The following is a 26,070-nucleotide window of genomic DNA, read 5'->3' as shown; positions in this document are numbered from 1 at the left end:
CCCCCCCCATCCTCTGCCCCCCCCCCCCCCCCCCCCCCCAGACCGCTGCTCGGGGGAGAAATTCGCTCAAATCACACCAAAAAAACCAACCCCCAAATTAAAAAAAAAAAGAATAAATTAATTTCTCCAGCCGAATGATTTGAGGTTGGCTCCCCGGGGTGCACTAACCCAGCCTCCACCTTTCCCCCCCCCCCCCCTCCCAAAAAAAAAAACCCCCAAAAACCTCCTGGTTGGATTGATTGAATAAAAGGGAAGGAACAGGGGCCAAGGGATGGGGAGGAGGCGGGGGGGGGGGGGAGGCTGTTCCACGCTGATTTTCCTGCCGGTATCAAACCACACACACACACACACACCCCCCCCCACCGCGGTGTCCTCCAGACACCGGGCAGAGAGCAGGGAATTCTTGCTTTTTTTTTTTTAAAGGAAAAAAAAAAAAGGAAGAAATAGCCACGAAAGGGAGCAGGAAGTTCAGCTTCAGCCCCTTCCTATTTTTGGGTTTAAAAGTAGGAGGTTTGGTTGGGCAGGTCATAGAAAAAGTGGGGTCGGAGGAACTTGGAATATTCATATTATTTTTTTTTTTCCTTTTTTTTTTTTTTTTGGTTTGTTTTTGGTTAATCCTTTTGGCTCTGCTCAGCAGAACGGCGAGGTTGAGGGTGAAGGTTTTTTTTTTGCTCCTCTTCTAGAGGGAAGGAAGAGAGGAAGAGGGGGGTTAAAAAGGGAAAAGGAGGCGGTTTAGGCTTCGGAAAGGGGCTGGGGGGGGGGGGGGTCGGTGGAGAGAATCAACTTTTCATTGCTGGGGGGGGGGGGGGGAGGGAAAAAATTCACCACCTTTAATGCTCCGAGCCGGGAAGCAGCAAAAAACCTGAGTATTTCCTCGCTGATCCACCCCTGAGGATTTTTGCTGCTGCTCGAAAGCTCGGGAGGGGGCAGGACCCCCCCACTGCCCCTGGCACTGGAGTTTTCTGATTTTTTTTGGCACCCTATTTTAATTCCCCCCCCCCCCCGGTGCCAGAAGCAGGTTCTCCATCACGGGCTCCCCTCGGGAAAGCAGCTTTGCCCAGGGCACGATGCCCAGCTGGTGGCCCTGTGTGTGTCCCCCCCCCCACCCCCTCGTCCTTCTCTGCCCACGGGGACATCCCCCCCCCCCCCCCCCCCCGCTTTATTTTTAATTAGTTTTTGCTTTTTCTATTAATGTTCAGGGACAAGGGAAGGGCTGGGGGTGTTCCCTGAAAGACACCGTGGAAGCCGGTGCCTGGGAGCTGCTTGGGAAGCGGGGGGAGAAATTCCGCCCCCCCCCGCCCCGGCTCGGTCCCGTGGGCAAAGGCAGGCGTAAGAATTAATTATAAACCCTAATTAAACCTTCATTAAGGAGCTAAAAGGCCGAGCGGAGCGTGGTGTGGGATCCCCTGTGCCTTCCCCCCCCCCCCACACTGGGGTCATTCCCCAGAGTCCAGGCTGGGCACCAGCCCCCCCCCCCCCCCACCCCTCCAGTTTGCAAACTGGGGCCGCACCAGTGACTGTGGTGGCAACAGGAGCCCTCGAGATTAAAAAATCGCCCTCGGGTGCGTAATTTTGGGGTATAATCTGCCGTTTCCACCTCTGGGGTGCGAAGCAGCCGAGTTCCAAATAATAACCAGGCTGAGTCTGCCCTGCTGGGGGGGGGGGGGCACCGAACTCCCCCTTGGGGGCTTTCAGGGGGGTGTGACCCCCACCCCTGGGGCTGGTGGGACCCCAAAACCTCCGTCCTCCCCTCCCCTGCTCTGCAGGAGAAGTTTTCCAGCCCCTGTTTGACGGCGAAGACCCCACCACCACCATCCCATCGCACCTCCCTCCCCTTCCCCGTAAATTAACCAACAATTCCTTCTTTTCCAAAACCCCCTAATTTTTTTTTTTGGGGGGGGGGGGGTGGGGGTAAAATAACCGTTTCTGGCCCTACCTGCCGCCCAGCTGCTCAGAAGAGGCCGCAGTCCTTGAGGTTCTCCTTGATGATGACATCCGTGACGGCGTCGAAGACGAACTTGACGTTCTGGGTGTCTGTGGCACAGGTCATGTGGCTGTAGATCTCCTTCACGTCCTTCCGCATGTTGAGGTCCAGGAACTGGGTCTTGATGTAATTCCCAGCGTCCTCGAACGTGTTGGGACCTGGGATGGTTGTAGGGAGGGAAGAGGGAAGGAGGGAGGGAGGAGAGGCCGATGAACCTCCCCTGGGGGAGCAGCGGCATCGGGGCTGGGGGAGGACCCGGGGGACGATTAAGGCTGGTTTTTAAGGGTTAAAGCTAAAATCTCCCTCCGGGAGGAGGAAGAGGAGGAGGAGAATGAGAACCATGGAATGGTTTGGGTTGGAAGGGACCTTAAAGCCCAGCCAGTCCCACCCCCCCCCCCGCCCCGTCTCAAGGGCTGCACCCAGCAAAGCAATTTTTGGGGGGGGCGGGGAAAAGCCATTTTATTCCATTTCAATCCTTCCCGTGGCCACATCAGCCCTCTTCTCCGCTCCTCCTTCCAGGGACTTGACTTCATCCCAGCAACACCCAAACCCGAGGTGCTGGGACCGCGCCATTCCCCACCGGAGCCCGTAGTTTTGGAGGGGGTGTGTGTGGGGGGGGGGGGGGGGGGGGGGGGTGTGGATATCTCGAGGAGGGGGAACGGCCCCGGCTCACCGTCGTAATCTGGGAAGCAGATGCTGAGGTGGACCTTCTTGATCTTCTCCTCGAAAAGGTCCTTCTTGTTGAGGAAGAGGATGATGGAGGTGGCGGCGAAGAACTTGTGGTTGCATATACTGTTGAAGAGGTGCAGGGACTCGTGCATGCGGTTCTGCAAACAAACGGGGGCGTTGGGACAAGCAGCCCCCCCCCCCTCAAAACCCACCCACCCACCCCCCCATGTTCCCAAGACCAGAGCTTTTCCCCATCCTGCTCTTTGTCACCCCCCCAAAAAAAATGTCCCCTGCCTCCACCGAGAGTCCCTTGTCCCCACCCAAAAAGGTGGGGAACCCGGAAAATCCAGGTGATGTTGGGGATGGGGATTGGTGTCGAGCGGCTCCGGGCGGCGCGATGCTCCCGTCCCTCCCGGCAGCTCTTGGGATGCTCCCGAAGGAAGTTTTTGTGATGGGAAAAATCACCCCGGGGGAAACCTCGCAGCCCTTCCCCTGCCGCTGGAAGGGGCCGTCCCCCTCATCCAGGTCCGTGCTGCGGGATGTTGGGGCTGGATCGCAGCCCCCCGGGGCTTGGGAAAAGTGCTGGGAAAAGGAAAAGCTCCATTTTTAAAGCAGACACTGCCCTTTCCGCTTTGCTGCCGGGGCTTCCTCAGGATACGGCTCCATCCAAGGGGGACTTTTGCAGTCCTGCTGAGGGAAGGTGGGTCTCCTCCAGCTTCGGATGGCAGCAGGCGGGTTCTTCGGGGGGGTGGGGGGGGACACAGGGATGGTTTTGCCTTGTCCGTCCTCCCGTTGCACCTGGAGGGCCGCCTTTGGCCAAATCCTGCCCCATCCTGCTCTGGGGAAGCCTCTCCCAAGGGCTTCCATGGGAAGGATGATCTCTCCTTCCCCCAGGAGCTTTACGCAGGCTGTGGCTTCGTGGCCAAGGAGGGGCTGTGTCCTCCCACCCGGCCTCAGCAAGCCCCTGGGGGTGCCGGACCCCCATTCCGGCTCCCGGAGAAGCCATCCGGACCTCAGGAGCATCCGTGGGAGCGGCGGTGGTAGGAGATGCTTCACCCCAGTCCCTCAGTCCCTCCTTCTCCCGCTCTGCTCTTCTTCACCCCTCTTTTTTTTTTTTTTTTTTTTTCTTTTTCCGAGAAATGTCCGAGAAATGACTTTTGGGGGCTCTCCTCTTCCTCCTCTCCAGAATTCCACCCTTGGAGCTGCTTTTCCCCGGAACATATCCCTTCCCCGGGCACCCGCGGGGTTTTGCTTGGTGACCTCGTGCCATCCTTCTCCCGGCTGCCGCTTGCAGGAGGGTGAAAGCCACCCCTTATTGCTGCTTCTCTGGCCACCTCGGGGGGGGGGCACGGCCGGACACGAGGCACCTCTGGGCCAGATTGTCCTTCATTGAGGCCATTTCGTGTCTCTTCCCCGCCCCCCCCTGGGAACGGCTCCTTCGGGTTTGCTGGGGTGGTTTTCCTGCCTCTGGGAGCGTTCCCCGGTGGGATGGTGGCTCCAGGACGGGGTTGATGTTGGGGAGTTCTTCACCCGTGGCTGCTCAGAAGGTCCAGGAGCAGCGGGGAGGGCAGCCCCATGGCCCCACGACCCACATTTTCATCTTGATTGGGCTCTTTGTGCCCCAGAATAAGTGCTGACACGTTTACTGGGTGCAACTGGGTGGGAGCCACCTCCATCCCACATCTCCCACCCCTTCCCTGCATCACCCAGACCATCAACTGGCACAGGGTGTGGGTCCCTTCCCTCTGTAACCGCCCCCCCCCAGCCCCCGAGCACCCGGCTCCTCTCCCCCGAGGCATCTCCTGGACCCCGGACCCACCACTTCGTCGTCCTCCACCAGCACCATGTCGTAGGCGCTCAGCGCCCCGCAGAAGATGATGCAGGTCACCCCCTCGAAGCAGTGGATCCACTTCTTGCGCTCCGATCTCTGCCCTCCCACGTCGAACATCCTGGGGAGGGGACAAGGACACGGGGTGGGAGGTGACACATCGGGTCCCACCACCCCACCACATGATGGTCCCAGTGCCTTGTCCTCGGCGGTATCAGGGATGTGGTGACCGATCATAGAATGATTTGGGTGGGAAGAAACCTTAAAGATCATCGAGTTCCCACCCCCTGCCCTGGGCAGGGACACCTCCCACCACACCAGGTTGCTCCAAGCCCCCTCCAACCTGGCCTTGAACCCCTCCAGGGATGGGGCAGCCACAGCTTCTCTGGGCAACCTGGGCCAGGCTCTCACCACCCTCACAGCAAAGAAGTTCTTCCCCACATCTCATCTCCATCTCCCCTCTTTCAGTGTCAAACCCTTCCCCCTCCTCCTATGGCTCCCCTCCCTGATCCAGAGTCCCTCCCCAGCTTTCCTGGAGCCCCTTGAGGGACTGGAAGGGGCTGGAAGGTCTCCCCGGAGCCTTCTCTTCTCCAGGGGGGTGTCATGGAGGGCCCCCACCCACCCACCTGAAATTCAGGTCTTTGACGGAGAACTTGGTCTCGATGATGCCCGTGGTCTTCACTCGGGATCGCAGCACGTCCTGCTCGTTGGGGAGGTACCCGGGGGCCGTGATCCTGTCCAGCTGGTTCAGGTAACTGGGGGGGGGGGACACAGGAGGGAACGTGACCCACTACTGAGGGGCTGCCCATGTCCCACCCTTCCCCTGATGGCTTTTTGGGGGTGTTTGGGGGGTTGAGCTCTGCCAAATGCCAGGACTCCAAGGCAGGACTGTCCCTAGAGGGGCTGGGGGACTGCGGGGACATTGGGGGGGGGGGGGCAATGGTGCGGGGCTGCAGCCCGCTAGCACCAATGGGATGGAGGATGTCACTGGTGGGATGGAGGGTGCCACTGGTGGGATGGAGGATGGTCCCAATGGGATGGAGGGTGCCACTGGTGGGATGGAGGATGGTCCCAATGGGATTGAGGATGTCACTGGTGGGACGGAGGGTCCCAATGGGATGGAGGGTGGCCCCAGTGGGATGGAGAATGGTCCCAGTGGATGGAGGATGGTCTTGGTGGGATGGGGGATGGCCCTGGTGGGATGTTGGATGGACCAATCGGACCGGGACCTAACAGATGGAGAATGGTCCTGGTGGCATGGAGGATATCACTGGTGGGATAGAGAATGGCCCCAGTGGGCTCGAGGATGATCCCAGTGGGTTGGAGGTTGTCACTGGTGGGATGGAGGTTGTCACTGGTGGGATGGAGAGTGGTGGCCCCAGGTTATTCCCAAGTTCAGGGAGGGGATCGATTTAGCCAGGCTGGGTGGGAAATCCCAATGAGCAGCCGGGGGGGGGGGGGGAGTGGTGGTGGGTTTCCCCAGGGAGGTCCCTGTTTTCCCCCCCCCGGGGCTGGTGACCCCCACTCACTACGCGGCCGAATCGTTGAGCTGGTACTCGGCGGCTCGGTCGAAGCAAGCCTGCACCCCCCCGTCCTTCCACAGCTTCTTGATGCAGTCCACCAGCTCGGGGGGCATGGTGCCCTCCTCGATGGAGTCCGCCAGGTTGAAGAGCTGCCGCCCATCGTCCTGCAAGAAGGACCCTTCGCCACCGTGTCGTCCCCCCACCTCAAAACACCCCCAGGGCTCTGGGCAGGGGGCACCATGGGACTGTTAGGGACCCCGGCTCCGGGGGGGTTCCCGGCCCCTCGGTTGTCACTGTGGGTTCAGGGGCGGGAGGGGGGGGACACAACACGGGGATGGGGACGACCGCCCCGACTGACCGCGCGGGAGGACTCGGCGTAGTCGATGCCCAGCGTGGACATGGCGCGGATGATGGCCAGGATGGACTGGAGGATGTTGCCGTAGATGATGGCCTTGAACTCCATGCACTCCTCCGGCGTGTACCCATCCTGGTGGATAATCCTTGGGGAGGGGGGACCGGACACACACACACACGGGGGACACGGTGGCTTCAGCCCCAGGCTCCGGCACTCCCTCCCTCCCTCCCTCCCAGCGTCACCCCATCCTGGGAACCGGCAAGGTGCCACCACCAGCGTGACATGGCGGGGCGTCCTGTCACCCCCCAGTGCCGCAACTGGGGCTTGTCCCAAGGGGGTGGGTTCATCCTGGTGACACCCCCCCCCCCTAAAAGTCTGGGTGCCCGGTACTCACTTCATCTGCTTGACGATGGTGCTCTTGCCCGACTCTCCAGCCCCTGGAAAAGGGACACACACACACACACACACACACCCCCCCTTAGTTCTGGCCAGGGTGGGACAGACCCCCCCCCCAAGGCCTGATGCCACCATGATGGGCACCACGCGGGGGGACCCTCCTTCCTCCACTCCAGTCACCCAGCCTGGCCTCCTCCCACCACTGCCATCGTCACCCACTGCCCAACCGCAGCTCGGGGACCCCCCAGGGGTGGTGGGGACCCTCAGGGGCTGCCGGTCCCCAGGGGTCCCAGCGCCCCCCACCCGCCACGGGCACCGGCGGCAATGGCTTCGGTGCCGTAAGCGGCTTAGGGTGCAGGAAGCTGCTTAGAATTAGGGTGCTAATCGCCTTGACCCCCGGCCCCCCCACCTGGATAAGCCCCCGCTGCCGGTCCCTGCCCCGCGGGGTCCTGGCGCTTCCCCGTGGGGTCACCCCACTGCCCCAGTGGGGGGCAGGGGCGGGGGGGGGGTGTCTCTTGAGGGACTGTCCCCTCCCGTCCTGTGCCCAGCGGTAGGGTTTGGGGGTGCTGGTGGCAGGAGCTCCCCAGCGTCTCATTGACCCCCCCCTCAACCTGGCCCAGATGGGAACCGGTGTCCTGGTCCCTTCCTTGTCCCCACACTGTCCCCACGTCTGGTCGCCACCAAGAGCCAATGCCACCGCCGGCTCTTCCCAGGGACAGCCCTGGGGGACACCCAGTTGGTTGGGACAATCTCAACTCGCTAACGGCAACTCGTTTGCTAATGAGGGCTAACGAGCTGCGGGGAAGGGGCTCTCCTGGGGGTGAAGAAAGGTGGAGCTGGTGGGACTGGGGGGGCTTCCTGTCCCCGTCATCATCCCTGTCCCCGTCATCGTCCTGGTCCCCGTCCCTGTCCCCATCCCTGTCCCCATCCCCATCCCCATCCCTGTCCCCATCCCCATTCCCGTCCCCTCTCCCTGGTTGCTTTTGCCCCCTGCCCGCCCCCACCAGCTGCACCCCCCCCCGGCACCCACGATGTCCCCGATGCCCTGTGGGGACCGGGGGCCACCTCCCTCACCCTCCCTGGGGACACCCCTCATCCTTCCTTACCAAGCAAGAGCAACTTGACCGTCTTGGCCTCCTTATCCGCGTCCTCCTGGAGCTTCTTCTCCAGCTCCTTGGACCTTTTGGCCATCTCCTTGTCTTCGGCGCTGGCCCCGCTCCCCATGGCCTCGTCTTCCTCCTCCTCCTCCTCCTCTAACGCCTCGAGCTCCTCTAGGTCCCCGGGCTCTTCCAGCTCTCCGGGGGGAACGGCGCGCGCACCCCGGGGGCGGGCGGTGGGCGATAGAAAGGGGAAAAAAAGAGGAGCCCCGAAAGGCCGAGCCGGGAACCCCGATTTCGGGGAGGACGGGGGTGGTGGTGGTGGTGGGGGGGGGTGTGGGGGTGTGTGCCCCCACGGCAGGCGAAGAGCTCGGTGGGTTGCTCGCGGGCCGGCTGCCCCCCGCTCTCTCCCTTAATTCCCCATGGATAACCTGGTTTTTTTTGGAACGTGGGATTTGGGGACTTTTTATCTCGCCATGTGACCCAGGAAATCCAATTAGCCCAAGATGGCAAAGATTAGGGCTTCGGGGGGGGGGGGGGGGGGGGGAAGGAGTGGGGGGGGCGGGATGGGAGGGGGGGGTGTATAAAATAAATAAATAAATAAATAAATAAAAATAAAAATAAAAATAAAAATAGAGGGAGCATCTCGGGGAGGTGGGCACAGGGTTTTATGTAAGGGGGCAGCTGGATGTCACCCCCCCCCCCCCCCAGGGACACCCCGCGTCCCCTGGGATGGCACAGGGGGGAGCAGGGGTTTGGGGCATCCCAGTGTCCGGGGGGTTGTGTGTCCGTGTGTGTGTCCCCCCCCCTCGCCCCCCCCCCGCCTCATGTGGCGCTGGGGATGGGGTCAGCCCCCTGCTCGTGTGTCCATATCCCCCCCCCCCCCCCCCCCGCCATGAGCTGCGGGGTCCCCGGGTGCTGCGGGGGCGGTTGGGGGGGACATCGGTGGTGGCGGGAGGAATTTGTTGTTGGGGGGGGGGGGGGACATCGGCGCTGGGGGATTCCTCCCGAGGGGGAAAGGGAGTTAATTACCCCGGGGTGGGTAACGAGCCCCCCTAATCCTGCCCTGCTGGGTGCCGCCCCTCGCCCTCCCGCTGCCTAAGCTCTTTAATGGGATCCAGTGCTCAGCCTTCCTCCTCCTCCTCCTCCTCCTCTTACCCCCCCCCCCTGCTCAGCACCCCCCTCCCCAGCCCTCTTCCTCCCCCCCCTCCCCACCCCAGCAAGACTCCAGGGTCCATCCCCCCCCCCCCCACCCCCGGGGGGGGAGGTCAGGTGGGTGCCCCCACCCTGTCCTGCTGGAAGTGATTTTGGGTGCGGGGGTGACACTGGGGGGGGGGGACCTGACACCCCAATCCTGTGGGTCGTCGTCCCCCCCCCCAAAGGTGCCACCCGTCGCGGGCATTTGGGTTTAAGGTCCCCTAAATCCCTGCACCCCACAGGGTCACTGGGGTCCCCTTACTGGTGTCCCTGTAGCCCACCTGCCATGTGTGTGTCCCCCCCCCCCCCCGCCACAAGATCCGCCCCCCCCCCCCCCCCCGCCATCCCTGCCAGCCACGGTGGCATGGGGACAGTTTGTCCCCACTGTCCCTGCGGACACAAAGCCCCTTCTGAGCCTCTAATGAACTTGGCGCTAATGAAGGGGGTCCAATTAAAATACCAACTCCCCCCCCGCCCCCTCCCCTCGGTGTCACCGAGAGGGGTGTCACAGCGCTGGGGAGGGGACATGGCTCTCGCCCAGAGCTCAGGCTGGGGGTCCCCACTGTCCCCCCCCCCTCCCCAATGACTGTTGTGACACCACCCCCACCACCCCCCCCAGCCTGGCACAGAGGTGGCCCTGAGGGGTGTTGTCACCTCTCTGTCCCCTTTCCCATCGCATGGGACAGCGGGGATGGGATGGGGGGGACGGGGGGGGGACGGGGGGGGGGGCACGACAGGCCCAGGCGGGTGGCATTCCCTCCGCTCCGGCAGCGGCTAAAAATACCCCCCCAGCTCGGATGCCGGGATTAGGGGACGCAGCCGGGAGCTCGGAGGGGACACAACCGTCCGTCCCCCCCCAAACCGTCCCTGTCCTCCCGGGGGGCCACCAGAGCAGGTAGGGACACCCCGGGATCGGGGGGGGGGGACGGACAACACACAAGGATGTGACACCTCCCCCCCCCCCCAGCACCCCAACAGCTGGGACCTCCTTCTGGGTCCCCTGTATGACGGGGGAAGATGGGGTTTGGGGGGGGGCTGGGGGGGGGGGGTCAGGCCCTGTCCTGTAACCCTTTGGGGACATGGGGGCTGAGGGCCCCCCCCCCACCTTTGCAGGGTCTGGGGGGGGGGGGGGGGCTGGAGGAGGAGGAGTCCTCTTTTTGGGGTGCGGTACCCCATCTGCGGGGGGGATGCTCATCTTGGAGGGGGCGATGCCCCGTTTTGGGGGGTACCTGTGGGTTTTTTTCCGGGGGGGGGGGTACAATGTCTAAGTGCAGGGGGGGTGATGGGCTGTGTCGGGGGGGACAGTGCCCACCCTGGGGACAAGGATGCCCGGCGGGGGGGGTGCAGAGCCCAGTCGGGGGGTGAGGTACCCCAGCTCTGATGGGGATGATGCCCACCTCAAGGGGGGGGGGGGGGCACACTGTGTTGGAGGGCAACTCCTGTTTTTTGGGGGGGTACTTTGTCTTGGGGGGCAACGCCTGTCTTTGCGGGGGTAATACCCATCTCAGGGGGGGGCACTCTCTCTTGGGGGGGCAATATCTGTCTTGGGGACACAATGCCTGTCTTGGGGGTGGGCACCCTGTCTTGGGGGGGCAATATCTATCTTGGGGGGGGTAATACCCATCTCGGAGGGGTGACACCCTCTCTTGGGGGGGCAATGCCTGTCTTGGGGGTGGGCACCATCTCTTGGGGGGGACACAATGCCCATCTCAGGGGGGTGACACCCTGTCTTGGGGGGGCAATATCTGTCTTGGGGGGGGCAATACCCACCTCGGAGGGGTGACACCCTCTCTTGGGGGCGCAATATCTGTCTTGGGGGGGGCAATACCCATCTCGGAGGGGTGACACCCTCTCTTGGGGGGGCAATGCCTGTCTTGGGGGTGGGCACCATCTCTTGAGGGGGACACAATGCCCATCTCAGGGGGGTGACACCCTGTCTTGGGGGGGGCGACACCCTGTCTTGGGGGGGCAATATCTGTCTTGGGGACACAATGCCTGTCTTGGGGGGGGTGACACCCTGTCTTGGGGGGGCAATATCTGTCTTGGGGACACAATGCCTGTCTTGGGGGGGGCGACACCCTGTCTTGGGGGGGCAATATCTGTCTTGGGGACACAATGCCTGTCTTGGGGGGGGGGGGCACCCTGTCTTGGGGGGGCAATACCTGTCTTGGGGACACAATGCCTGTCTTGGGGGGGGCACAACGCCCATCTCGGGGAGGGGTGGGGGTGCCACCCTGCTATTGGCGGCGCCGCTACCATTTTGGGGGGGTCCAACACCACCTCTCGGTGGGATATACCCCCTCTTGGGGGGGGGGGGGAATGACTGCCACGGCGGGGGGGCGGCTATAGCAGTGGTGGTGGCGGCGGGGGGGAGCTCAGCACCGCATCCCCGACTCGCCCGACACCAGTCTCGGGGCGAGCTCCGCGACAGGGCCGGTTGCCCCGACAACCTTCCTCCTTCCTCCTCCCTCCTCCCTCCTCCTCCTCGCCCACATCCTCCTCCCGCCCCATCCTCTTCCTCGGCCCGGCTTCCGGCCGGGTTCCGCCGGGGACTTTGGTCCAGCCCCGGGTTTCCTGCATCAATCATCAACCAGGGGAGGGAGCGGCAGCCATCGCTCGGCCCTGCCGCCCTGCTGCCGTAAGAGTCCCCCCCCCCACTCCCCTCCGCCCCCCCCCCCCCCCCCAACACCCCCACCACCCCCCCGGGGGCCCCCCCCCCCGCCACCACCGCCACCGCCACCATCCTCAACCCCGCCATCGCCACATCGCCATCGTCACCACCGTCAAGCCCCCCCCCCCCACGCCATCGCCAGCGTGTCCGTCGTGTCCGTCCCGTCCCGTCCCCCCGTCCCCCCGTCCCCCCCCCCGGCCATCGTCACCGCCACCAACCCCGCCACCGCCGCCCCCAGGAATCGCCATGTCCTCGGCCGCCCCGGCCAAGTACCCCTTCAAGAAGCGGGGCAGCCTGCAGGCCCCCAGCCCCGCAGGTGAGACACCCCCCCCCCCCGTTTCCTCGACACCCCCCCCCCGCCCTCCACCCCCCCCTCGGGTCACCAGCCCCACGGCTGGGGCTGACACCCACCCACCCACCACCCCCCCCCCCAGGCCACTGGCTACGCCAAGCCTGGAGGGGGGGGGGGGGGGGCTGGTGTGGGTGTTATGGGGGGGGCTGTCTATGGTTTGGGGGGGGGGGAGGTGTTGAGTTGCTGTTTGGGGGGGGGGGGGTGCCCATCACCGTGGCGTCGGGGCTGCTCATTGGGCCCTCCCACCGCCGGGGTGTCAGCGGTGTTGGGGTGTCCCGTGTGTGTGTGTGTGGCATCGCGGGGGGGCTCTGCGGCGGGGGGGGGGGGGGGACGACGACACGCTGGGGGTGCAGGGTGGTGGGACCCCCACGGGGTGGGGGTGTCGGGGTGCTGGTGTTGGGAGGGGGGGGGGGTGTTTCATGTGTGGTCTCCCCCACGGTTGGGGGTCCCCCACTGGGTTCCCCGGGGGGGGTGTGTGTGTGTGTGTCTGGTGACAGTAGTGGCACGGGGTGGCACCTTGCGGGTGTCACCCGGCTCCTCTTGGGGGGGGGGGGGGGGGCTGTCAGCCGAGGGTGGTGGGCACATCCCGGTGGCACAGGACACCCCGAGTGTCACCGTGCCCTGGGTGACGCATCCCGGGTGACGCCGGTGCCATCCCTGCCCCTTGGGTGCCACCAGCTGCCACCGCGGTACAGGTACCTCCGCGGGGGGGGGGGGGAGGGGGGGGGAAACTGAGGCAGGGGAGGGGGGCGGCTCTGGCTGAAACGCTCTCGCACACGCGTGTGCACGGGGGGAGCTGGGGGGTGAACCCCCCCCCCCCCCCGCCCAAGTCGTGCCTCAGTTTCCCCACCCCGGACCTCAGCAATGGGGGGGGGGGGGGGGGCAGCTCCCCAGTCCCCCCATTCTGGTTTGGGTGGTGGTGGGAGGATGCGCTATGGGAGGCAAATGGGGGGGGGGTGTGGGGGGGTGTCTCGTGGGGAGGGGGGGGCAGGACGGCTGGGTTCACCCCCCCAAGCTTTGCTGGGTGGGAGGGGGGGGGGTTCATACTGGTGGCCCCAGTTTAACCAGTGGGGCCCGATTTCCAGTGCCCCCCCCCCGCAGCCGGGTCTATGGCAGGGTTTGGCGATGAGGGTGGTGGGTGCAAGGGGGGGGGAGCAGAGAAGGGTGCTGGCCCCGGGGGGGGGGGTTCCCTGACGCCGAGGAGGGGGTGCTGGGGGGGTCCAGGTCAGGCTCTCCCCCCCCAACTTCTCGTTGCCCCACGTTGCTGGCGCAGCCTCCCTGTGCTCCGTGGGCCGGGCGGGTGGGGGGGGGGAAACGGGCAGCACCCCCCCAGCCCGGTGGCCCCAGCGCAGGTAGGAGCCGGGGTTGCTCCTGGGGGGGGGGGGGAACGGGACGCACGAATCGGGGCAATGGGGGTTGTTTTCTGGGGGAGGGGGGCCGTTGCCTCCCATTCTTCCCAGTTTGGGGATGCCCCCCCCCTCCCCTGCCGTGGTGATGCCTTTCGCTATGGATTTGGGGGGGGGCAGGAGGATGGATGGGGCTGGGGGGGGGCAGCGCTGGCATTGCGGGGGAGGCAGACAGTGGAACGGGGGGGGGTTGGATAGAGGAGTCTGATGGGGGGGACCCCAGCGTCCTGCCCTCCCTATGCTGGGGGGGGGGGTGTCCTGCCCCCCATCCCTGATCCCCTCATTCACTAACACTGCTGGCTCATTACCACCACCCCCCCCACACCCCCCCCCCCGATAGGGCCAGCAGCCCCCCATAGTGCTTGGGGGGGGGCGGGGGGGGGGCGCAGAGAGGGGGGGTGTTCCCTCCTACCCTTGAGCTGCCTCAGTTTCCCCATCCCCACTCCGGGGACCAGCATCCCAGTTCCATGAGGGGGGTGCGGAGGGGGTGATTAACCCCTCCCTGCTCGGGAGGGGGGGTTTGGGACCCCCCCCCCCAAAGCCTCACGCTGTGCCGGTGTCCGCAGAGCTGCGGGCTGGGCTGGGGTCCCGGCCCCTGCAGTCGGCGCGTTCCCTCCCCGGGACCCCCCATTGCCTGAAACATTTCCCCGTCGACCTGCGAACCTCCATGGACGGCAAATACAAGGAGATCGCGGAGGTGGGTTCCATGCACCGAGTTTGCCAGGTCTCAGGGGTGTAACACCCCGGGTTGGGGGTGTGTGTGTGTGTGTGTGTGTATGTGTCTGTGGGGGTGTCTCACCTCCATCCATCCCCTTCCCACCCACCACCCCAAACCCTCCCTCCTCCCTCCCAGCCCTTCCAGCTCAGCTGGTGGAGGAGGGGTGGGGTGGGGGGGCGGGCGCTCCCTTCCTTCTCCTGCCCTGCGGGCTGAGACCGGGCACAGCTCGTGACAGGGATGCCCCCGGGTGGCAGGAGCTGTTCTGCCGCTCGCTGGCCGAGAGCGAGATGCGGACGGCGCCCTACGAGTTCCCGGAGGAGAGCCCCATCGAGCAGCTGGAGGAGAGACGGCAGCGCCTGGAGCGTCAGATCAGCCAGGATGTCAAGTAAGCCCCGGGGGGGGTGGGTGAGGGGGGGGACACGTTTGGGGGGTGTGTGTGTGTGTGTGTGTGTGTCTTCTCTTCCCCCCCCCCCCAAACCATGGGGACAAGCCACCACCACCCCTGGGGGGGGGCTGTCGGTCCTCTGTGCCCGCTCTGTGTCCTCTCTCCCGTGGGTGTTGCGCTTGGTGTCCCCCCCCCTTTTTTTTTTGTTTTTGGTTTTTTTTTGTCAATTTAATTGGTTTTCTTTTTTTTTTTTTTTCTGTGTGATTTCGGGTTTTTTTTGGTCGTTTTTGGCATTAACGGGGTGTTTTCTCTCCCCTCTCCCCGGCTCCCCCCCCCACCCCGGTCGTGTGTGTCCCCCCCCCCCCGCCCTTTTTCGCTGCCTGCTTGTCCCCAGACTCGAGCCCGACATTTTGCTCAGAGCCAAACAGGACTTCTTGAAAATTGACAGTGCCGCGGACTTACAGTGAGTGTCCGGCTCGGTGACACCGGCCGGGGACACCGGGGGGGTGGGGGGGGGCATTATTGGGGACCCCCCCCGGCCCTGCTCTGACCCGACCTTTCCCCTAAGCGCAGACCCAAAATGTCCCCGCCCGGCTGCTCTCGCTGGCACTGAAGGGGTTAACACCCCCAGGTTGGGAGGATTTGGGGGGGATTTGAGGGAGCTGGGGGGGTGTCCCCAGTCCTGCTGGTGGCACAGGACCCCGTCCTGGCCCTGTCACTGGGGTGCGATTCTGCGTGTCCCCCTCCCTCCTGTCTCCGCTTGGGAGTTGTCTCTGTCACGAGTTATTTCGTTCTCTGTTCCCCCCCCTGTCCCCCTCCAACTTTTCGTTGTGCTCGTGTGGGGCTGGGGGATGTGTCTGGGGTGGGGGGGACAAAACGCCACCGCCCATGGGGACGTGGGTGGCACCCAGCTGCCCAAAGCTGGTGGTGGCATCCTTGGGGACAACGTCACCCTCCTTGGGGACAACATCACCCTCCTTGGGGACAAGGCAGTCCCTGGGGTGCTGGTGCTGTTGCTCCCGGAAAGGGGGGGACACGGGGACACAGGGGTGGGGACAGACTGTGTCACCAGCCACCGTCTGCACCCACAGACTCTTCAAGGAGCAGAGCGAGGACCTGGTGGACCATGTCCCCAAGGAGCGGGAGGCGCTGCTGGAGCGGGAGTTCCAGCGGGTCACCATCTCCGGGGAGGAGAAATGCGGGGTGAGCCTCCCCCCGACCCACCACCCGCCAAGACGGGGTGAAGGTCTTCAGGGTGTCAACCTCCACCTTGGCGTTGGTTTCTTTTGGTGTCCTCCAACCCCAGGTGCCCTTCACGGACCTTCTGGATGCGGCCAAGAGCGTGGTGAAGGCCTTGTTCCTACGGGAGAAGTACATGGGGTTGTCCATGCAGAGCTTCTGCAAAACGACCGCCCGGTACCTCCAGGACCTCTCCGAGAAGCCCCTGGAGACCCGTGGCTACGAGGAGGTGCCCGAGACCCCCGTGGCTGCTGGTGAGCACATGGTGGTGGGGTCTTCACGTTGGGATGAAGTGTTGGGAGGTGCTTTGGGGGAACCATGAGATGACGCGTGTCTCCTTGGGTGTCTCCTGGCCGCAGATGCCCCCGTGCATCCCCCCTTCGCGGAGCAGCACCCCTACGAGACATGTGACCCCCAGACCATGCCTGCGGACCTGGGCTTCGGGCTGAAGATGGTGGACGGGGTGGTGCACGTCTACACCAAGCAGGACCTCACCGACAAGTGAGGCGTGAGGCACGGGGGGCTCACTGGTGTGATGAGTTTGCCGAGGGGGCTGCGATGGGTGGCGTGGGACATGGGGGGAGCCCACTGGGCCGTGTCCCCACCTGTGACCCACCGCTGTCCCCCCACCAGGAGCACGGAGCTGGACCTGCCCTACCCTGACCTGCAGGAGTTCATCGCCGACATGAATTTCCTCATGGCTTTGATCATCAATGGGCCCATGTAAGGAGAAGGGTCTCACCAATGGGGGTGTCTTGGGGGGGATGGAACCTTGGGGACAGCACCAGAGGACATGGTGGTGGCTATGACACATGGTACCTGTGCAGCTCCCATGTCCACGTGTCCATCTTTGCTTATGGTCACCGTGCATGGGGAGGGGGGGTCCAAGAGAGCTATGTGCCCTCATCCTGGTGGGCATCAGCCTCACGGGGCTGGATGTTCTCCCTCCTCTCCCCCAAACTGATGTCCCCTTCCCCACCTCGGGCAGCAAATCCTTCTGCTACCGCCGGCTGCAGTACCTGAGCTCCAAGTTCCAGATGCACGTGCTGCTCAATGAGATGAAGGAGCTGGCGGCCCAGAAGAAGGTGCCCCACCGTGACTTCTACAACATCCGCAAGGTACCCACCAGCTCATGGTGGAGGGGTCATGGCTTGACCGAGGGGGCGCTCGAAGGGTCTTAGGGCTGAACATCACCCTCTGGCCATGCAGGTGGACACCCACATCCACGCCTCTTCCTGCATGAACCAGAAGCATCTCCTGCGCTTCATCAAGCGGGCCATGAAGAAGCACCTGGATGAAATTGTCCACGTGGAGAAGGGCAAGGAGCAGACGCTCAAGGAGGTCTTCGAGACCATGAACCTCACCGCCTATGACCTGAGCGTGGACACGCTGGATGTCCACGCAGTAAGAGGGACACCCCCTCAAATCCTGGAGATGAGCAGGGCCCCCAGCCCATCCCTGCTTGGGGTGGGGGATCTTCTCCAGGGGTTGTCCCAGGGCGGGGTGGGGGGATGCTGGGGGCTCTGGTTAGGGATGTTCTGGTGACTCTGGGGTGACAAGTGGTCTCAGCTCACCTCTATGTCCTCCTCCCAGGACCGCAACACCTTCCACCGCTTCGACAAGTTCAACGCCAAGTACAACCCCATCGGTGAGTCCATCCTGAGGGAGATCTTCATCAAGACGGACAACCGTGTCTCGGGGAAGTACTTTGCCCACATCATCAAGGTGAGCGACCCTGATGAGTGACCCTCCACATCTCCCTCCCTCTGATGCCCATGGTGGCATCCCCCCTTCCCGGAGGCTGTGGGGTGACACTTTCCCATCCCTGACAGGAGGTGATGTCCGACCTGGAGGAGAGCAAGTACCAGAACGCCGAGCTGCGGCTCTCCATCTATGGCCGCTCCCGGGACGAGTGGGACAAGCTGGCCCGCTGGGCCGTCAACCACCGTGTCCACTCCAACAACGTCCGCTGGCTCGTGCAGGTGCCCCGGCTCTTGTGAGTAAAGGGGTGGGGGGCAGATACCCTCAACTGGGGCCATCACCTGGGTGGGGAGACCAAGGACACCCTGACCGATGGTTGGGGTGGGGTGGGATGGGCCCATCCCATCTCTGAGCGAGGTCCGTCCCCCTGCAGTGATGTCTACCGGACGAAGAAGCAGTTGGCCAACTTCCAGGAGATGCTGGAGAACATCTTCCTGCCCCTCTACGAGGCCACCATCCACCCTGCCCAACACCCCGAGCTGCACCTCTTCCTGGAGCACGTGAGCACCACGGCGGGGACACACACACACACACCACTGACACCCGTAACCCCCCAGCCTGGACCCAGCTTGAGGGCTGGAGCAGATCTGCTGGAGGGGTGACCATCCCACCCTGGGGTTGTCTCCCTGGCAGGTGGATGGCTTCGACAGCGTGGATGATGAATCCAAACCAGAGCATCACATCTTCAACCTGGACAGCCCCTTGCCGGGCAACTGGGTGGAGGAGGACAACCCACCCTACTCCTACTACCTGTACTACATGTACGCCAACATGACGGTGCTCAACCACCTTCGAAGGTAAGGACACCTCGGGGTCCCCTGGCACCTCTGTCCATCCTGGGGGGGTGTGGGGTGGTGGTATCAGATGGTGACGGTGAGCCCCACGTTGCAGGAAGAGAGGGTTCCACACCTTCGTCCTGCGCCCTCACTGCGGGGAGGCCGGTCCCATCCACCACCTCGTCTCGGGCTTCATGGTCTCGGAGAACATCTCCCATGGCTTGCTGCTCCGCAAGGTGAGCGGGGATGGGGGTGCCCTTGGGGGCTGGGTGCGCGGTTGGGGACACCCCCTCACCCCGTTGTGTGTGTGTGTGTCCTCCCCCCTCCCCAGGCCCCCGTCCTGCAGTACCTCTACTACCTGGCGCAGATCGGCATCGCCATGTCCCCGTTGAGCAACAACAGCCTCTTCCTCAGCTACCACCGCAACCCCCTGCCCGAGTACCTCTCACGGGGCCTCATGGTCTCCCTCTCCACCGACGACCCCCTCCAATTCCACTTCACCAAGGTGAGGGGGTGGGGAGGGGGGTATCACGGGTCACCAACCCCCTCAAAAATGGCTACGGGGTGGCCACCAGCCGAGTCATGGTGATGGGACAGAGTAGGTGGTGGCCAGGAGCCAAGGCAATGACGGGCTCCAGAGGATGCTTGATGGTCCAGAGAGAGTGGGAGAAGCTGGGAACTCCCATCCTCTCTTGGGGGGGGGTGGCCCAGGGGTGGGTGCTGAGGCTGTGTACCCCCCCTCTCCCCCCCCAGGAGCCGCTGATGGAGGAGTACAGCATCGCCACCCAGGTCTGGAAGCTGAGCTCCTGTGACATGTGCGAGCTGGCCCGCAACAGCGTCCTCATGAGCGGCTTCTCCCACAAGGTGACAACTTCTCCACAAGGTCCCCCATTCCCACCGGGACTGCCCCCGCCCCCCCCTTAAAAAAAAAACCCACCCAGCAACGGGGTGCTGGCAGCACCCCTGGGGTGCAAACCGGCCGTGGGACCCATCTCCACGCTCTTTCTCCCCAGGTGAAGAGCTACTGGTTGGGTCCCCACTACCTGAAGGAGGGGCCGGAGGGCAATGACATCCGTCGGACCAATGTCCCCGACATCCGCGTCAGCTACCGCTTCGAGACGCTGTGCCAGGAGCTGACCCTCATCACGCAGGCGGTGCAGAGCGAGGAGCTGGAGACCATCCAGGAGGAGGACGCCCTCACCATCACCTCCAACCTGCTCACCCACTGACACCACCACCACCCCCCCTCCTCCTTCCCCCCCCCCAGCTCTCTCTCTCTCTCTCTCACCCCAAGCTCTCGTCCCCAGCTCCCGCGGGGTCACCCCTCTGTCACCCCCTTCCCCGCATCCCTCCAGGGCTTCGCCGCCGTCCCCCCGTCCCCCCCTGCCTCCTGCTACCTCCCGCCCTGGGAAGGGGACGCTCCCCCGCTGCTGTCCCCAGCGCCCCACCAGTGCCACCGGTGGGGGGGGTCAGGGTTCGCTGGGTTCTCTCCGTTTTCTTGTATTTTTGGGGGGGTTGTTTTTGTCTTTTTAATTTTTGTTGTTGTTGTTGTTGTTTTCTCTTTTTTAAAACTGGTGTCTCCTGGCTGGGTTGGTCCCTTCTGGCCTTGGTGGCACAAGGACGAGGCTACAGGAGGTGACGTGGATGCGGGGATGGGGGGGGGGGGGTGTCCTGGCTTCACCTTCGGGGCTCGGGATGCGGTGACAGGTTGGGGGACATCGGTGCCGGGTGTGGGGACATTGCGGTGGGGACACGACCCGGCTCCTGACGCTTTTTAATTGCCTGCCCCTCTCTCCGTCTGCTTTCTCGCCCCACGGGGACATGGGGACAAGCCGGGCAGCACCCCGGGGGACACAACCCGGGGGGGGGGGGCTTTCCGCACCCCCAGGCTCCTCACACCCTCCCAGGGGGCTGCCACGTCGGTGGGGACCCGGTGGTCCTGGGGACACCGCAGGGGACGGTGCCTGATGGAGGATGCTCCATCCTCTTCCCCACCTCCGGGAGGAAGGTGAAGGGGACGTGGTGACACGTGTCCCTTGTCCCCCACGCTCCCAGGAGCTGTTTGTAGCCGGGATCGGGCCGGATGGGGGCTTATCCCTTCCCGGTGGGGCATCACCCCGTCCCCACGTCCCCCCAAAACCCTGGTCCTGTCCCCGACTGTGGTCCGGAGCCGGTGGCCAACGTTCCCGGGAAAAGGTCATGGCAACGATGAAAAAAAAAAAAACCAAAAAAAAAAGGAAAAAAAAAGGAAAAAAAGAACCATCCAAGCATGAAAAATAAAGTATTTAAGTAAAATACTTACATTTAAGTGTGATGGGGGGGGGGCGGGGGGGGGGGGGAAGGGAGGGAGGGTATCATGGCCCCAGAGGGAAACTGAGGCAGCAAGAGGGTGGCCCCATAGATCTCTGCTATGGTATAGGGTGGTGTGTGTTCCCCCCCCCCCGCTATGGCTGGGCTTTGGGGATGGTGGTGGTGGGGGGGTCCCCAAAGTGATGAGGATGCTCATGGGGGGGGTCCCCAAAGTGATGGAGGTGCTGGGGGCCAGATCCTGAGTGGTGGGTGGGCCCACAGATCGCTGCTGTGGCGTAGGGTGGTCCCCCCCATGGCTTGGCTTTGGGGATGGGGGGGGTCCCCAAAGTGATGAGGGTGCTCATGGAGGGGTGTCCCCAAAGTGATGGAGGTGCCAATGAGGGGTCCCCAAAGTGATGGGGGTACCCAGGGCTGGTTCCTGAGCGGTGGGTGTCTCCATAGATTGTTGCTGTGGCAGAGGGTGGTCCCCCCCATGGCTTGGCTTTGGGGATGGGGGGGGGTCCCCAGAGTTCTGGGGGTGCTCATGGGGGTTCCCCAGAGTTCTGGGGGTGCTCATGGGGGCCCAATCCTGAACGGCGGGTGGCAGCCCCAGCGCTGGCCCCACGGCTGGCGGGACGCCCTGGCACCCTGCCTGCACCCAGTCACGGGAGCAGGGAGGGGAAAAGGGAGGGTGCTGGGCGGGGGGGGGGGACACGGCCCTCTCCCTCCCTCCCTCCCTGTCCCCGGCCGTGTCCCCTCAGAGCCGGAGCTGGGTGCCACCATGGTGGTCACGTTGGGGTACTGGGACATCCGTGGGGTGAGTTGGGGGGGGGGGAAGAGGTGGAGGGGTGGCAATGACTTTGCTGGGGAGGGAGCTGTGGGGCGGGGGGGGCGGTCCCGGGGTGGTGGGGGGGGTCCTGGGGAGTGCAGGGGGGTGCTGGTGGGTGCTGAAGGTGGCTGCTGTGTCCCCCCCCCAGCTGGCCCATGCCATCCGCCTGCTGCTGGAGTACACGGAGACCCCCTATCAGGAGAGGCAGTATCACCCCGGTCCAGGTGAGGGGGGCAAGCTGGGTGTCGTGTCCCCCCCCCCGCCATGTTTGTCACCACCCCCCCACACCCCATCCCGTCCCCTGGGACCTTCCTGCTGCGTCCAGAAAGCGCTGGGGGGAGCAGAAACTCCCCATTTCGCAGGGCAGAAGAACAGCGTGTCCTCCTGCCCTCCCCCCCCCCCCCCCCCCCCGCCCCATCCTCCTCCTGCCAAGTCTGGGGGGGGCAACTCTGTTTCTCCCCCCCCGCCACGGACCTTTGTCCCCACTCAATGTTCACCTTATCTGCCCAGGGAGGCTGCCCAGGGTTCGGGGGGGGGAACTCCCCCCCCCACTGCGCTTTCCACACCCCCCCATGAATTTGCAGTGGGTGCAATGAGCTGGGATGGGGGGGTTTGGGGGAGAGACACCCCCCCCCCTCAAATCGCTTTGCTCCCCCCTGCCCCCCCCCCCCCCCCCCCCAGCTCCTGCCTTTGATCCGAGTGACTGGACCAACGAGAAAGAGAAACTGGGCCTTGACTTCCCCAACGTAGGTGATGGGAAATGGGGGGGGGGGGCAGTGGGGAGGGACTGGGGGGGCACTGGGGCTGACAGCCCCACCCCATGGCATCTTCCTTGCCCCCCCCCCCCCAGCTCCCCTACCTCATCGACGGCCCTGTGAAGCTGACGCAGAGCAACGCCATCCTGCGCTACATCGCCCGCAAGCACAAGATGTGTGAGTGACAGGGGGGGGCCATGTGCTTGATTACCCCCCCCTTAGGTCCCTCAGGCTGCATGGGGGGGGGGTCCCCCTTAGCCCGGGGGGGTGCACAGGTCCTCCCTTCAGCTCTCCCCATCTCTGCATTGGGGTGCCCCAGTCCTGAGAAGGGCATGGCCCCCCCCCTCGCTGGGACCCCTCGGTCTGCATGGGGGGGGGGGGGGTGTGTGTCTTCTTGTTGGGAAGGGAGGGCATGGGGCCTCTGTTGCACACCCCCCCCCCCCCCCAAAGCTCTATGTGATCCCCTTTATCCTGGGGGGGGGGGGGCGTGAGCCATCCCTTGCACCCCCCTAGTATACATGGAGGTCCCCCTGGTTTTGGGGAGCAGGGGTCTTCCGGTCTGCATTGGGACCCCCTTATCCGGGGGGGTGTCCCTGAGGCCGGGGGGGGGGGGGTAGGGGGGGGTCTGATGTGTCCCCACCCGGCAGGCGGGGAGACGGAGGAGGAGATGCAGCGGGTGGACGTGCTGGAGAACCAGCTCATGGATTTGCGGATGAGCTTTGCCCGGCTGTGCTACAACCCCGACTTTGTGAGTACCCCCCCCCCGGGGGGGTGTGGGGAGGGGGGCACAAGGGGACAGACACCCCCGCCCCCCTACGTTTCCCCCCCCCCACCCCCGGTGTGGTTCTTTTCCCCAACCCCGCTGGGGACAGGGGGACAAGGGGAATCAAGCACATGGGGGGGTGCGGGGGGGGGGTGCACCCCTTGCCTGGCTGCAGTCAGGGGGTGATGCCGCTGGGTGCTGGGGGGGTTCACAGGGGGGAAGCCCCCCCCCCAGCTCTGCCCCCCCTCCATCTCTGCTTCCCCCCCCCCGCCCTCCGTTTAGGAGAAGCTGAAGCCGGCGTACCTGGAGCAGCTCCCGGGGAAGCTGCGGGAGCTCTCCCGGTTCCTGGGCTCCCGGCCGTGGTTTGCGGGGCAGAAGGTAAGTGGGGGGGTGCTAGGGGTTTTTTGGGGGGGGGGGGGGGGTGTCGCTGTGGGGATTAACCTCCCCCCCCCCATCACCCCACCTCCCCCCCCCCCCCCCCACCTCGCAGCTCACCTTCGTGGACTTCTTGGCGTACGACATACTGGACCAGCACCGCATGTTTGTCCCCGAGTGCCCCGAGCTGCAGGGCAACCTGGGCCAGTTCCTCCAGCGCTTCGAGGTGAGTGGGGACACCTGGGGACACCCCGGGGACACCCCTTGGTCACCGGCCCCGACCCTGACACCTCGATGTCCCCATCCCCAGTACCTCAGTGTCCCCATCCCCAACACTGTGGTGTCTCTGTCCCCATCCCCAATACCCAGCTGTCCCTGGCCACGTCCCCATCACTCTGGTGTGTCCCTGTCCCCATCCCTAACACCCTGGTGTCCCCATCCCTGTACCCACCCCCGAAACCCCAGTGTCCCTGTCCCCATCCTCAACATACTGGTATCCCCATCCTCGACACTCTGGTGTCCCTGTTCCAAACACCCTTGTGTCCCTGTCCTCGTTTCCAACACCCTGGTGTCCCCATCCCTGACACCATGGTGTCCCCATCCCCTATACCCTGGTGTCCCTGTCCCCATCCTGATGCTTCAGCATCCCCATCCCTGACACCACGGTGTCCTCATCCTGAACATCCTGGTGTCCCCATCCCCATTCCTGACACTCTTGGTGTCCCTAGCCCCATCCCGGACACCCCATTGTCCCCATCCCCGACACTTCAGTGTCCCCATCACTGTCCCCAATACCCTGATGTTTCCGTCCCCATCCCTAACACCCCGGTGTCCCCATCTCCATGGCCATCCGCAACACCGCAATGTCCCTGTCCCCATCCCTGACACCCTGGTATTCTCATCCCTGTCTTCATCCCTGTCCCCATCCCAATCCCCAACACCCTGGTGTCCCTGTCCCCATCATTGGTACCCCAGTGTCACCATCCCCATCCCTGCCACCCTGCTGTCCCCATCCCATACACCCCATCGTCCCCATCCCCATCCTTGCCACCCCCGCTGTCCCCATCCCTGTCCCCATCCCATACACTCCGCTCTCCCCATCCCCAACACCTCGGTGTCCACATCCCTGTCCCCATCCCTGCCACCCTGCTTGTCCCTGTCCTGGTCCCCATCCTGGTCCCGTCTCCTCCCGCAGGCTCTGGAGAAGATCTCGGGGTACATGCGGTCGGGGCGCTTCATGAAGACCCCCATTTTTTGGCGCACGGCGCAGTGGTGCAACACCAAGGAGTGAACGGGGGGTGTCCCCCCTCCCCACCCTGTGCCCCCCCCATCTCGCCCCCAGCCCCCTCCCCTGCAGAATAAATCGGGGGGGGGGGCACTGCTCCCTTGTCCGGCTGCCATGTGGGGTGCATCGAAGCCGCCATGGGACCGTGGGGTGTGGGGAAGGGTGGGGGCCATGGAGAACCCCCCCCCTTTTGTGGGGGTGACTGCTGGGGGGGGTAAAAAGGGAGGGGGCTGTTGGACCCTCCTGCAGTCCAGGGTTGGGGAAGCCATTCCCCCGTGCCCCCCCCCCCCCCCCCAGGATAAGGGGGGACACCCCCGTGGAGACTGCAAGGTCGAAGGGGAGGAGCATGGGGGGGGGAACCCCCCAGGACAATGAGACACCCAGGAAGCTTAGGGGAGGTGAAAGGGGGAACCCCCATGCAGCTTGAGGGGGGGTCACAGAGGGACCCGTCCCCCCCCCTCCAGATAAGGGGGTCCCAATGCAGACCAGAAGACCCCTGCTCCCCAAAACCAGGGCCACCCCCATGTAGACTGGGGGGGTGCAAGGGATGGCTCATGCCCCCCCCCCCAAGATAAAGGGGATCACATAGAGCTTTGGGGGGGGGGTGGTGTGTGTGTGTGCAACAGAGGCCCCATGCCCTCCCTTCCCAACAAGAAGACACCCCCCCCCCCCCCATGCAGACCGAGGGGTCTGAGGGGGGGGGGGACATGCCCTTCCCAGGACTGGGGCACCCCAATGCAGAGTCGGGGAGCTGAAGGGAGGACCTGTGCACCCCCCCGGGCTAAGGGGGACCCCCCCCCCCCCGTGCAGCCTGAGGGATCTAAGGGGGGTAATCAAGCACACCCCCCCCCCGCCCATGCAGCCTGAGGGCTGCAGAGCCCCCAGAGTCAGGGGGACCCCCACGCACAGTGTGGGGCCCAAGGAGGGGGGGGGCACATCCCTCAGGATAAGGGGGGGGGGCACATGCGTTTTAGAGGGGGTGCAAGGGAGGGGGGGGGTCCCATGCCCCCCCCAGTGTAAGAGGGCTCCCATACAGACTGGGGGGACCCGTGCTCCCCAAAGACAGGGGGACATCCCCCAGCTTGGGGGGGGTTGGGGGGAGGGGTGCAAGGGGGGGGGGCACCCATGAGCCCCTATGATAAGGGGGACCCCCATGGGGCTTGAGGGGTGCAAGGGGGGGGGAACCCGTGAGCCCCTATGATAAGGGAGACCCCCATGGAGCTTGGGGGGGGCAAAGGGGGGGAACCCGTGAGCCCCTGTGATAAGGGAGACCCCCAGTGGAAACGGGGGGGGTGTGTGTGCACCCCCAGCCAGGATGCCGCGGGGGGGGGGGGGAGGAAGGATACCCCTCTTCTCCAGCTGCACCCACACCCGTGTCCCTTTAAGACCCTCCCTCCCCCCCGGTTTAAGTCCCGCC

General features: G+C 64.5%; 4 protein-coding genes across 4 annotated transcripts in view; 3 read left to right on the top strand and 1 right to left on the bottom strand.

Moving 5' to 3' along the window:
• Positions 1–1,951: 1,951 nt before the first annotated feature.
• Positions 1,952–7,979, bottom strand: GNAT2 (G protein subunit alpha transducin 2). Its single transcript, XM_074163382.1, has 8 exons — positions 7,862–7,979; positions 6,754–6,796; positions 6,363–6,504; positions 6,011–6,168; positions 5,108–5,236; positions 4,473–4,602; positions 2,658–2,811; positions 1,952–2,142 (listed from the first exon to the last, which is right to left on the bottom strand). The coding sequence occupies exons 1-8, from the start codon at positions 7,977–7,979 to the stop codon at positions 1,952–1,954; spliced, it is 1,065 nt and encodes a 354-aa protein (XP_074019483.1).
• Positions 7,980–11,966: 3,987 nt separating this feature from the next.
• On the top strand, positions 11,967–19,586 carry AMPD2 (adenosine monophosphate deaminase 2). The gene is made up of 18 exons (XM_074163204.1): positions 11,967–12,036; positions 14,045–14,175; positions 14,451–14,581; positions 14,976–15,044; positions 15,673–15,784; positions 15,888–16,074; positions 16,180–16,321; positions 16,454–16,543; positions 16,809–16,938; positions 17,030–17,224; positions 17,414–17,545; positions 17,653–17,816; positions 17,955–18,081; positions 18,215–18,378; positions 18,473–18,593; positions 18,689–18,862; positions 19,111–19,221; positions 19,371–19,586. The coding sequence occupies exons 1-18, from the start codon at positions 11,967–11,969 to the stop codon at positions 19,584–19,586; spliced, it is 2,466 nt and encodes an 821-aa protein (XP_074019305.1).
• A 1,799-nt stretch (positions 19,587–21,385) lies between these two features.
• LOC141475240 (glutathione S-transferase 2) lies at positions 21,386–24,767 on the top strand. The gene is made up of 8 exons (XM_074163495.1): positions 21,386–21,463; positions 21,624–21,699; positions 22,157–22,221; positions 22,326–22,407; positions 22,878–22,978; positions 23,276–23,371; positions 23,484–23,594; positions 24,564–24,767. Exons 1-8 carry the CDS (start codon positions 21,428–21,430, stop codon positions 24,657–24,659), a joined length of 663 nt encoding a protein of 220 aa, XP_074019596.1. The 5' UTR covers positions 21,386–21,427; the 3' UTR covers positions 24,660–24,767.
• A 1,101-nt stretch (positions 24,768–25,868) lies between these two features.
• Positions 25,869–26,070, top strand: part of LOC141475280 (glutathione S-transferase Mu 1-like) — a 2,440-nt gene continuing 2,238 nt past the window's right edge. The window contains 1 exon segment of the mRNA XM_074163548.1: positions 25,869–25,901. Coding sequence (XP_074019649.1) covers positions 25,869–25,901 — 33 coding nt within the window.

Source organism: Numenius arquata, chromosome 24 (assembly GCF_964106895.1).
Source record: "Numenius arquata chromosome 24, bNumArq3.hap1.1, whole genome shotgun sequence".
NCBI lineage: Eukaryota > Metazoa > Chordata > Aves > Charadriiformes > Scolopacidae > Numenius > Numenius arquata.
The sequence above is the reverse complement of the archived record's forward strand: the minus strand, read 5'-3'. Positions and strand labels throughout refer to the sequence as shown.

Bases quoted from the DNA above. Each gene is read 5' to 3' on its own strand.
- GNAT2 (XM_074163382.1), bottom strand. From the start codon at position 7,979: ATGGGGAGCGGGGCCAGCGCCGAAGACAAGGAGATGGCCAAAAGGTCC. The intron at 6,505-6,753 runs GTGAGTACCGGG...CCCCTCCCCAAG, and splicing joins ACCATCGTCAAGCAGATGAA to GATTATCCACCAGGATGGGT. The intron at 4,603-5,107 runs GTGGGTGGGTGG...TCCCCTCCCCAG, and splicing joins GTCAAAGACCTGAATTTCAG to GATGTTCGACGTGGGAGGGC.
- AMPD2 (XM_074163204.1), top strand. From the start codon at position 11,967: ATGTCCTCGGCCGCCCCGGCCAAGTACCCCTTCAAGAAGCGGGGCAGC. The intron at 18,594-18,688 runs GTGAGCGGGGAT...CCCCCTCCCCAG, and splicing joins ATGGCTTGCTGCTCCGCAAG to GCCCCCGTCCTGCAGTACCT. The intron at 18,863-19,110 runs GTGAGGGGGTGG...CTCCCCCCCCAG, and splicing joins TCCAATTCCACTTCACCAAG to GAGCCGCTGATGGAGGAGTA.
- LOC141475240 (XM_074163495.1), top strand. From the start codon at position 21,428: ATGGTGGTCACGTTGGGGTACTGGGACATCCGTGGG. The intron at 22,222-22,325 runs GTAGGTGATGGG...CCCCCCCCCCAG, and splicing joins TGGGCCTTGACTTCCCCAAC to CTCCCCTACCTCATCGACGG. The intron at 22,979-23,275 runs GTGAGTACCCCC...CCCTCCGTTTAG, and splicing joins TGTGCTACAACCCCGACTTT to GAGAAGCTGAAGCCGGCGTA.